Genomic DNA, 12,091 nt, shown 5'->3' with positions numbered 1-12,091 from the left:
TGAAGAGTATGTCAGTTAAAGAAAACAGTACATTATATTAAAATCTATGAATGATTACATAAGCTACGGCATATAACCTTCAATACTGGCAGTCTCTCTAGGACAGAAGTATGCGTACAGCAATTGCTGAACATACACTTTCAGCTGTGTTTTCCAAACAAATATAACAACGATGAAAATAATGAAACAAGAAAGGGTAAATGTACATTTTGAAAAAAGAATTACAAACCAGCAATACATGAGGAAGTTATATAAAAAAAACGTAACAATTGCTAGTCGTTTAATTACTACAACCATAGCATATAAAATAACCTAAAATATGTTCAGTTAATTCCTCTGTTTAACATACCAATATAACTGTACGTCTCTCCAAGACAAGTCAGGAACATTCAGCGGTATGTTGTCCAAAAATTCTACAAGAAATGCTGCATAAAGTTCATTGTCATAAGCAAAGTATAAATATCTTTATCACGTTTAATGGGCATACAATAAAATGACCACAAGACAACATTCACGTACGTTTCCCCTTTTTACATGATACACAGACAAGTCCAAATAGCTACCGATGTCAACATTTCTATTTTAATGACAAACATTAGCTTGGAAATCAAAGGAAAAACATTATTTTAGTAATACTGCAAATGAAAGAATCGCTATACAGGTTTTAAACAACAGAAATGTTTATATACACTATTTACAGAGATATGATAGAAACAAAAGATATACGTATGTATAGACATCAATTGTATTTTTATTATTTAATGAGTATTCGATTAAAATGTTTGTGTAGACCCACATGCTATTGTTCTGGAAAATTTAAAGTATGGCTTTGTCTAATTTAGACAAAAATGAATAGTGTCTTCTCATCACAAGTCTTGGTGTTACTAGAATTTTAGGGATGGAGATTTTATTAATTACTCGCAGTCTCCATAGAGATTGTGCCGATGCAGTAGATGTGTGCAGTTCAACACTAGGCCCAGTGTTATATTCCCCTATTCCCTATTTGTACACTTTTAAAGCTGCTCCTGGATGCGCAGAAAGGCAAAAAAAAAATATTAATATTTATTCAGCTGGCACCTTTACCAAAAGCAACTTAATGTTCAGCTTTACAAAAACGCACGAATTTATTCAGCAAGTTATTTATTGATTCTTAAATATACTAAAGAACCGAAAGCCTTTTCTCCCCTCTTTCTTTGTTGTTCCCGTTATTCCTGAATCCCAGATTTCGCCCCTGATGCTGTTATATTTTTCATTGTTTATTGTTAACTTCAGTTTGGAGGTACCCGCAGGCTGCCTTGCTGCACTGAGAAGCTCCCGTGGACCAGTCTCTTATTTTACCGCATTAAAACACAGTGAATACGTGTATACTCCCTTGTCGGGCAATTGGCCTTTTCTCTCAGTGCGCATCTCAGCTCCCTGCTTTTTTCTTTAAATTCGGTTAATGAAATCTAATTGAACATTGGCAAAAATCACTGAAAGCTGTGTGGACAAATAAAGTGCTCAACAACTGTACACAGAATACACAATTGATTACAGCCAGGAACAAGGTTATAAAGAGGTTATGGGCGTGTTAAACTTGGCAATGCAGGTTTAGTTCTATACACTACATAATCTCATATTTAAAGACATTCTTAGTATCGAAATGCAGTTTTTGCTCATTTTTTTAATGACAGACAATAGAAACGTCTTGAAAATAAATGTTACTTTGTTTATGTCATAAAGTTGTAATATTCAGGTTTAAACGTATTTCAGGCTATATTTAAATTCACATTCTGTGCTATGCGTTATGCGTTTGCTAACGTTTAGTCTAACGTTTATTTAATATAAACAAAAGAAAATAAAAACCAAACCCATGTCGTGCTCAAACAAGTAGTAATATTACTTATGTTTTAGGAATTTACATTTATGCATTTTTCTTTTACAAAGTCACGATTGATTTCTTAATAAAACAGCAGAACATCTGCCTTAACTAGGGGTGTAATTCTCCGAAAAGCTTGAGGAGCAAGAAAATTACTCGGAACCTCTAGAATGCAGATGAGAAATATATCGATCCCTCTGATTCTCCTTAATATACATTCATAAATTGAACAACCTTTCACACTCCGAGTGTGACAGGTACGAAGGCTTTTACTTAGTCTATAAAATACAGTGTGTATTATCTCCGAAATTATATCCAAACTGTATGAGTTCAAGGAACTAAATGCACAATGGACTTAAATCAAAAATAGTTACAGCCAAAAGCAGCCATACACCTCAGCGCTTCATTTCGTAGCCGGTAGACAAGCTGGAAAATCGGAAAAATGTTTCTAATTTAAGTAGAGCACGTGTGTTGCTGAAGATCCCATGTTCGTGGGCACCATAAAGCAAATACAATTTGCATAGCCATGAAAAAAAATATTTACATCTCTAAGCTGGATTCGGCTTTTAAAAACAATCTTTTAAAAAAGTCACGTAAAAGCATGTGCAGAGTTTCCACTTATTCAAGGCGGTTCAGCAAATCCGTTTCCACATTACAGAAGCGCGTTTATTTGTTCCTCGCGCGGAGACAAGGGGCGCAGCGCGCGCGGCGAAGGCTGCGGCGCTGGAATCAATTTCAAGTGCGCATTCTAGATGTCGCTGTTGACCACGTCTGAGCTCGCGGGCGAGCGCGCGCGCGCTCTCTCACGTGACCCGACGAGAGGCTCGCATCTCAAGGCCATTTTCAAATTTCATTGGTGTGGTTGTCATGTGGTGGCGGAGAGGCATCCCGAGCTGCACGGAGGATTGTTTTGCTGGACATGTCAGCCTAGCGGAGGACATCGCGCTCCTCTTCTTTAAAACCTCTCCAAAATGTCCTTTCCCAACAGCTCTCCGGCTGCCAACACGTTTCTAGTAGATTCTTTGATCAGTGCGTGCCGGACTGACAGTTTCTACTCGAGCAGCAACATGTACATGCCACCCGGTGCTGACATGGGAACTTATGGAGTGCAGACCTGTGGACTTCTGCCGTCTCTCGGCAAACGGGGAGAAGTTGGCCACCAAAACATGGGCATGAACGCCCATCCGTATATACCTCAGATTGACAGCTGGGCAGAGCCGGAGAGACCGTGCAGAATAGAGCACCCCTCCACACAGATGCCCTCTTGCACTTTTTCCCAAAGCATTAAGGAAGAGAGTAACTGCTGCATGTACTCCGACAAAAGAGCGAAGGTGAACGCCTCCGAAATCCCCGTGTATTCCAGTTTCATTCCCGAGCCTTGTTCTGTGGACGGCTCCGAAATCCCGGTTCCGGGCTACTTCCGACTGAGCCAAACTTACGCGTCCGGGAAAAACCACGAGTACAATCAGGAGTCGAGTCCGAACACCATCCTGCAGCTCAGCAGGGCTCTTCCCAAACCGCCGCTCTCTTCCATTGCTGAAGCGGACAAGAAAATAACCCAGCTCCCGAGCGATCGAGAGGAAAGCGGGACGCCCAAAGCTGCAGCGGAGAGCCCGGGTCCGAACAGCGGCGTGCACGAGGAGAAGAGCTGCTTGTCGGAGGAAGGGTCCGCCTCGAGCCCCGAATTGCCCCAGACGGAAGCGAAAGGTGGGTACAATAAAGTGATTAATCGTGTCGCGGTGTAATAGGAACGCTCCGCCACCATAAAAACCAGTATAAAACACAAACAACCCTACAGTCGTAATGTTTAATGAGAGCCTCGCTCAGGTTACAGTAAAATGCTTTTACAGGAAACGCTCCTCGCGCTCGCCCTGCTGCATGCGAGGCGTGCACAACATCATGTGCGTGAATATTCATTTATTAATTTTCCACTTTCTGTTCGCTTTTTCTGTCTGCGCAGTGCTGAAACTGACGCCGCAGTGCACGAAATTTTGCACTACATCTCCAGCGCTAAATGTTTAATTCTTCACACAATTTCGTTATTCTTCGGAAAACTGAATGCAGTTTGTTTGTGTATAAAAAAATCTATACGTCTAAATTTGCATTTTACGAGGGAAGATGTTTTGCATCAGAGCTGATTAGGTAATGGTACTAATTATGAACCCAGAATAATAATATATGTAAGCACAATTAGGGGAACGTCAGTGTTAGCACAGCAATGGGGATGGTAACTTGGGAAAATTAATTTGAGACTTAATAACGGCCTCATATTTAATTGGAATTGCCTTTCGTCATTGCGTTTATGTTAAATCGCGCAAAAAGTGTAATCTGTGCGAACATTCCTCTGCATACGTACGTGAATTGCCGTGCTTTGCATATATTGAACCATAACCACTATGTTTTTTGAAAAGGCCTATTGATGAAAAACGTCCTTTGTGCAAATGATTGAACGGTTTTGAAGCACTGAAAAGAACATAGTCACCGGTCTTATTCGAGTTCTTTTCGTGAGTATGCTTTTTTTTTGACAGTGCAGTGATTATTTTTTTTCTTCTCTATTTTTTTCCAGAATGTAAAAACGATGCTCCGACAAGCAACTGGTTAACTGCAAAAAGTGGGAGGAAAAAGAGATGCCCCTACACAAAGCACCAGACCCTGGAATTGGAGAAGGAGTTTCTATTCAATATGTACCTGACTCGAGAGCGCCGCCTGGAGATCAGTAAAAGTGTCAACCTGACCGACAGACAGGTCAAGATCTGGTTTCAGAACCGCAGAATGAAGCTGAAGAAGATGAGCCGCGAGAACCGAATTCGGGAACTTACCTCAAATCTCACATTTTCGTGAGCGGCGATTCGGCGCCTCTTCGCCTCTCTTCGCCTCTCTTCGCGTTTTGTGGGCAGGACGACGTCCTCTTCTTTTCGTTTTCGTTTTCCTTTTTCAACCTTCGGATACTGTGACCCGTGTTCGCTGCTTCGTCTTTTCCAAATCTTACTTCCTCGATGGTGTACGACAGACAAGTTACGCATTGTGTACTTTAAACATGTTTCATCACAGGGTACCTGTCTTACGTGTCTTAAATTATTAAAGTACTGCAGACACCCATTGCGGGAGTGTTTGTTGTTGTTGCTCTTGTTGTTGCTCTTGTTGCTGTTCTTGTTGTTGCTCTTGTTGTTGTTAAAGACATCTTCGTACCAGAGACTTGCTGTTTTGAAACTCGTCGGAGAATTATTATTTTGAATATAAAAGCACATTTACTGCTGGCCATCATTGATTCAGGACATTCGTCCTCAAATACAGACGACAATGTTTCCAGTTTATCGAGTCTAAAAGAGTTGCAAGTTACTGTAAAGTATCTGTGCTGAGTATTGTTAACGTGAGTGTAACTATCTATAATGCATGATTAGTGGCATGTACCTGGCAATAAATTAAGAATGTTCACGTGATTGTCGTTTATTCAAGAATAAATTGTCTCAGTCGCTTTAACATTGAAATGATCCCACAACACAGGGAAACATTAAAGATGTGATAAAATATATTCCGCATACCTCTAAAAATAACGCGTACGTTAATTAAATAAATATTTTTTAAAAAAGCGTAAAAAAAAGAGAAAAAAAAGGCGAAAAGGATTACTGCCGCTCAAACGTGTGGGAGCACTTAATATTCATTAATGTGTTTTTTCATTTATGTTATCACTGTTTATTATATTTTTTTCTTATTATAATTATTATTAATTTTACCGCACGTTCGTATTTTACACATGCATTCACAAAGTGTACTTATTCAAGTATGAACATGTACGATTACATGTATATCTATATGATCTCAGTGCCATTTACTTTTGTGGAGCAAAGTGTGTCTAATTACATTATTTTTACAAACGTATAGAACATTAATTTTTATATTATACAAGGTTTGGTGTCTAATGCAAGTATGTCTGTCAGATTTTTATAGCTTATTTTATCAATCACGCTTCATATAATATACTGCGAAATGCCAGATTACCATAAAGATGGACATGAAGAACATGCTTGAAAATCCTTTTAAAATGAATTCGTGTGATATTCTACGCAATAATTTTACTTAAACTCACTTTTTATCCGTTGGTAAGCCAGTAAATTTGCATTACCTCATATATAAAGGTTAAACATGCATTCATTTCCGTGACAGATTTCACTTTAAAATACATATGCAAAATATAGCATTTAATGGTAACCTAACCATTGAAAACATTAATTTATTCTTGAGAATTACGTTAAAATTATTTTATATGATGCTGTACCTTGAGACAGCAATGGGCGACATTTGGGGCTGGTCAGTGCAGGGTCAGGGCACAAGTGAAACAAACGAATATACAAAAGTCGCGCAGTCTGTCTCAGTATAAAGAAATTCTCAGAAGAAATTATGGAGACACGGAGATGCACGGGCTGCACAGAAAACGTTTAAAGGGAGATCTCCAGTTCACATGCTTCGAGACAGATGTGCAGCCAAAATTCAGGCCTGTTGTGTTTGTTTCTAGTCCACTTGTTTACTATACGTACTATATTGTATATATATGTGTATATATATATGCATATATATAGTTAGAATGAAGGCTGCTGCGCAGTACGAAATAAAGAGCTTTTTTGCAGCCTGTGAACATTTTTTTTTTTTTTTTTTTTAATGTTTCTCGTGCTCTGGATAGAGTTCACTTCTGAATACCTGCATTGTCCGAAGACGCAGGGCACTGGTGACAAAAAGTAAACCCTCGAGAATACGAAACATCTAATCATCAGGAGATTCTGTGTAAAGGAACGTAAACGTGGCTTCATCTGTCCTCAACTCAGCTCCAAATTTACAGCGCTGACTTGATGGCTTTTACTGTCAGATTACTTGCTTTCGTAGTTATTTATTGTGCTGATGCTTTTGTCCACTTACAAGAGAAATCAAATTAGGTTTGTACATTGCTGATAAAGAACTGGTGCACTTACTGACTGTGGTATTACTTTGAAAGGGGTTAGCAAAAGATGGTTTCTTGCCTTAATTCTTCAGTCACTGATTGGAACCACAAATCACAAACAGAAAAGTTGAGATTAAATAGGAAGCACAACATTTAAAATGAGAGCACAAATGAACAAGTGTGTGATATGTATAAAGCACAAGAGATATCTGATATGTAGAGGTCCATGAGGAGACAACATCTGGCTTAAATGTGGGGACAGAATTCCTGAACGCACTGCACTTGTACTTCGGGGTGAAAAGGTAGATTCCTCGGAATAGTGAAAAAGATTTTACAAATCACATGTCCCAGAAGCCGAGTTACAGCATACTCCACTTTTTGTAGATACAATTTTAACGCCAAGAGTCCATTTTATTAAGGGCGCATTAATGTATAATCAAATGCACCTCATAAAAATTTTATTGATAGACATAAAAACATTATTACGCTCTTCCAAATAAATACAATCAGTACACAACGATTACTCGCTATGCCAAATACACCGGCTGCGCGAATGTACCGAGCTCGTCACTGAGGAAACGGCACAAAAATAGGAAATACAGAATTCCGTAAAGCGACCTTATTCTTTATTTTACAGCATGTTATTACGATCATTTTATGAGGAGTTACAACTGAGGACTCTATAAAAAATATTTTACAAGCGTCGAGTGCACAACATATCTTTCGACGATTTCTTGCAAGCTTTTGCTCAGATTTGAACTTATTCCTTAGTTACACCATCTGTATTTATTAAATGAAAAGGGTGTTTTTTTTTTGCACTCGACGTAAAGAAATAGTCCCGCTCCTCCCTCCACCGCAGCGCCGGATTAAAAAACGCAGAGAGTCAGGAAGAACCTCAATATTCAGCGTTTGACTCCCTTTTACACGCTCTTAGTACTTCCACGTTAGCGAGCAGTGTGTTGAAATTAAAAACGCCGTTATGTGCGGATTGATTTACTCGCTGTATTGGTAAATACGGTCACGTGACTCGCGCGACCAATGGCTGAAGGTGAAGCGAGCAAAAATACTATGATTGTTCAGAGGGAAGGTATCCGTAACAGTGTAACCCTTTTTATATGACTAAGAAGGGGGTCCAAAAAAAATGTCGAGCGGCAGTGCACTTAGTAACTATTATGTGGACTCTATAATAGGACACGAAGCCGAAGAGGTGTACGGAGCTCGCTTCGTCCCGGGCTCGCACGCCTCCGCCTCCAGGCCGTCAGGTGTGGGCGATAATGCGGATTTTTCCTCCTGCAGTTACGCGTCAAAGTCCGCCGTCTTCCCCGCCTCCTGGTCCTCGGTCCACCCGCCGTCCACGGCCGCCGTGTCCGGGATTTACCACCCCTACGTGCACCAGTCCCACCTCTCAGGGCCAGACAGCAGATACGTGCGCTCCTGGATAGAGCCCATATCCAGCTCGGTGTCCTTCTCCGGGCTCCATTCGAGCGGTCGCCACTACGGCACCAAAGCCCAAAGTTCACCTCCGAAGCGCAGCGAGTGTCCCGGGTTCGAGGCGCACACCCCGGCGCTGGCGGACTATATGTGCGGAGCGGCAGCGGACAGTAAAGACAAAGCGAGCAAAGAAGCGGGCGGCAGCGACATTTTGCCTCAAAGCGACTCCAGAGAGGAGGAGAAGGAGCAGCAGCAGCAGCAGCAGCAACTTGACCCAGGTAAGTAAAAGAAATTGCCCCTTGATTTACTGCCCCAGAAACCGTGTGAGCACTGTGTGTAAAACTGGGGGTTTTACTAACCTATAAAAATGTCCAGACTCTCGCTGTAGTCCGAAATAACTGTCTTCGCAACTGCAAATTGCTTACTAATTTTTTTTTTTTTTTTTTTTTTAAATTAGACAATTCCAGCACAGAGATACACGTTGAGCTCACTTTATTTATTTATTTATTTATTTTAAAATAATGTTACACCGAAGCCTTCTGTGGGATTTCTCCAAAGACATTTGTGCTCTACACTACAGCTCCTGTTCAACAACACGCTTTCAACGCTCTGTGTTTTACACTGTTTTCACCCTTGTGATATCGCAGGCAACCCGGCTGCAAACTGGATTCACGCCCGTTCCACCAGGAAGAAGAGGTGTCCCTACACAAAATTTCAGACACTGGAACTGGAGAAGGAATTCCTCTATAATATGTATCTGACAAGGGATCGTCGTTACGAAGTTGCTAGAATTCTCAATTTAACCGAGAGGCAGGTCAAGATTTGGTTCCAAAACAGAAGGATGAAGATGAAGAAGATGACGAGGGAGAGGGGCAATAAGGATCAACAGTGACTTTCCCTGGACTGGAAGTGCAAGAACTGAACTATTTAGAGTCTCCCTTTTCATTGTGTATATGGTGTCAAGTCATGTGCTAGAATAAAACTTTGATAGGAGCCTGTGTATCAAGTATAACTGTTTAGTTTTCATCTCGAAGTGTTCATTTAATGGAGCGCTCTGCGTATTTCTTTTATTGCCTTAAAAATAAAAAAAAAATGCAGTCTTAAATGAATAATACACGGCAATCCCGATTTCAGTTGTAATGCACTTATTTTAAAGATGGTGATTTTGTATATAAATTTACATTCACAATTTAAAATGATATATAGTCCGGATTTTCCCCCAAAAAATGTGCAGATGCCAGTACCTTAAAGGGCTTAATTGACTATAGAAATTAAATTTACTTAAATATAAGCAATCTTTAACTGTACACTGGAGATTATTCTATTTTTCTCAAATAGCAAAAAATCTTCAAGCAAAATGAATAGAGCTTTTTTAAATATATATTATTTGAGACTAAGCTTTGAATAAATAAAAGGCCTATGCACGTGTAGGTAGGTAGGTAGAACACAATTCAAATTAAAAAATAAATTGAAAACAAACGAATCCCCTGGACAGTATTATGGAAAGTGTGAAATGTGTGCTAAACGAAATGGGGAGAGATGTGTCTAAAAATATTTACAGTGAATTCTTTAAGCGTTTTGGACTGGAGCATATTTTAAAGTGGAAAAAAAAAACACATATATGGAATGCAAACAGAGGCTGAAGTTTATTTCGTTTTAACCCGGTACAGCCTGCAGTTTATTATCCAAATGTGAAACACGTGCCTCATTAGTCGAACAAAGTCGGAACCCGCAGCAGCTTTAGGATCGTGATGCCGTTTTCCTCCGTTTTCCTCCCACATCCATGTGGTCAACGCTTCAGTACCTGGATGGATGTTTAAGGTTATTCTGCTGTGAACGTCAACTTCAACACTGCACATGACCTACACACCTTAAATCCGTCCTTATTATATCAAGGCGTCCAGTGCTTGGATGTAAAGGTTAACAATGCTTATATAATATCATGCGATTTAATAATTGTTCCCATTTCCCGTTCCGCTTGATTTCACTTCAAGTGAAGTGAGTGAGCTTTAATGCATTATACCTATATGTGTATTTGAGAAACATGGGATTGAACATGGTATGGAATGTCATTTCGGGCTCGGGTGCCTAATGAAGGTCCAGCTTGTGGGTGGGTTTTTTTTTTCTTTTTAATTAATACTTTTAGTCATTTTTTAATTTAATCTTTTAGTCTATTTGCAACCGGCGCATCGGACCCTGTAACCACTTCTCCAAGGTTCACCGAGGGTCCTGTTGTTGGATTATATCCCGCTAATAAATTGTTTGTGCTTGGGAAAAGGTGTTGCAGGATCCCAGTTTATTGTCAAACTTTTACCTAGAATTACTTTAAAGCAGGAAGAAACGCAGTCCAATAAAGTCATATAGCGAAGGCTAGACGTCTGGTCTAAATGAGTTTATGGTCGTCGGCCGTAATTGTACTCGTCTTTGAAACTATTTTATTTCGGTGTTTTGTCTGTTGGTAACAAGCAGAAATGTAGTCACTTTTCTATAGGGTGTCTGGTCGATAAATTATCTGTCGGTGAGTCTAAGAGGAAATCAACTGCCATAATGCACTGAAATTCACCTTTACTCTTCAACGGCCTTTCCTTTTAGACCCGAGAATATAATCAAATTGGTCGACGTCTCCCAGGATGCATGTGGCTAAATTTAATTAATTTCAGATGGTGTAAAATGCAATCACACAGTTTACATGAGCTTTTAAGTATGCAAGAAATGCAAAGATGCAGGTAGATGTTATTTTACCGTGAAACAATTTCATTACTGCGAAACATTTGATTTGAGCACACAGAACACATATGTGAAAGTTCATATACTGTAAGCATACTTGGCATTCTGAAGAATACTGAAGATGTAGTTTTACTACTCAAAGGATAATTAATCTGATGAAACTGTAGACTAATCCTGTACGAAATGTAAGGATTACTGTGGCTCCCTCCATCGCCTACGCATCCCAATGGCCACTTGAGGGCACTGTTGTTCTATACAAAAACAGAACCTTTCGCGATATGTGACATCCGTTTCTTTTTTTCTGTTGCTGTGCCATAGCTACCCTAAAAATATTGGACTAAGATAGACGTTTAATGACGTTTTCTATATTTTATAAAACCGTGAAAATATTTTACATAGATACTGTTTCTCCACCATTGACAACGTTATTACTCGATCCCAGGATATTGCTGTTAATGCTGTAGCAAGTGCCAGACAGATAGATATTACTGGTAGAATAATTTAGTCCTGTTTTATTTACAAAAATCATTTGATTTATTGATGATTCCATGCTGTGATTACTTTAATGGTTATTTCGCCACGCTGACCATCTTAATTATATTAATTCCATCAGTATTGTAAACACATAAAGTATCCAACAGATTTTTAACAGTTTATTATTATTATTATTATTATTATTATTATTATTATTATTATTATTATTGCCGATAACAAGAACAAGAATAATAAATATACAATTCTTTTAATGTTGTTAAAAAAACGGCCACAACACAGTGCACAAATATGTTTTTTTTAAACAGTGGAAGCGATTCATCATTTCAAAATAATCTTTTCGTTATATCATAGCTGTAAGTATATTTTACATGTATGTTATTAAATGTCTGTACGTTATTATTTCGTATTTATCTGTTTAAATTTCTTTAAACGTTCTTTCACAGATACAGTGTGGCACTTCTTTTTCTCTAGTTGCAAATATTTTCTGTGCTCATCCCGCTGAAAAAGTTCCTATCGCGTTCTTCTGCGCCTAATACTGATGTTGACCTTGTCGTTTTCAAAGTTGCCCTTCGTATGACGGTTTTTTGCTTTAATACAGGGGCTCAAAGTACAGCCTATATTACTGCACCAAATATCTTAGGTCGTTC

General features: G+C 39.2%; 2 protein-coding genes across 2 annotated transcripts; both read left to right on the top strand.

The window, feature by feature from the left end:
• Positions 1 to 2,398: 2,398 nt before the first annotated feature.
• hoxd10a (homeobox D10a) lies at positions 2,399 to 4,971 on the top strand. The gene is made up of 2 exons (XM_018728918.2): positions 2,399 to 3,565; positions 4,425 to 4,971. Exons 1-2 carry the CDS (start codon positions 2,830 to 2,832, stop codon positions 4,697 to 4,699), a joined length of 1,011 nt encoding a protein of 336 aa, XP_018584434.1. The 5' UTR covers positions 2,399 to 2,829; the 3' UTR covers positions 4,700 to 4,971.
• A 2,883-nt stretch (positions 4,972 to 7,854) lies between these two features.
• hoxd9a (homeobox D9a) lies at positions 7,855 to 9,333 on the top strand. The gene is made up of 2 exons (XM_018728902.2): positions 7,855 to 8,500; positions 8,870 to 9,333. Exons 1-2 carry the CDS (start codon positions 7,933 to 7,935, stop codon positions 9,112 to 9,114), a joined length of 813 nt encoding a protein of 270 aa, XP_018584418.1. The 5' UTR covers positions 7,855 to 7,932; the 3' UTR covers positions 9,115 to 9,333.
• Positions 9,334 to 12,091: the final 2,758 nt, after the last annotated feature.

Source organism: Scleropages formosus, chromosome 21, assembly GCF_900964775.1.
Source record: "Scleropages formosus chromosome 21, fSclFor1.1, whole genome shotgun sequence".
In the NCBI taxonomy this organism is placed as follows: Eukaryota; Metazoa; Chordata; class Actinopteri; order Osteoglossiformes; family Osteoglossidae; genus Scleropages; species Scleropages formosus.
Note: the sequence above shows the minus strand (reverse complement) of the source record. Positions and strands in the feature narration are given on the sequence as shown.

Bases quoted from the DNA above. Each gene is read 5' to 3' on its own strand.
- hoxd9a (XM_018728902.2), top strand. From the start codon at position 7,933: ATGTCGAGCGGCAGTGCACTTAGTAACTATTATGTGGACTCTATAATA. The intron at 8,501-8,869 runs GTAAGTAAAAGA...GTGATATCGCAG, and splicing joins GCAGCAGCAACTTGACCCAG to GCAACCCGGCTGCAAACTGG.
- hoxd10a (XM_018728918.2), top strand. From the start codon at position 2,830: ATGTCCTTTCCCAACAGCTCTCCGGCTGCCAACACGTTTCTAGTAGAT. The intron at 3,566-4,424 runs GTGGGTACAATA...ATTTTTTTCCAG, and splicing joins GCCCCAGACGGAAGCGAAAG to AATGTAAAAACGATGCTCCG.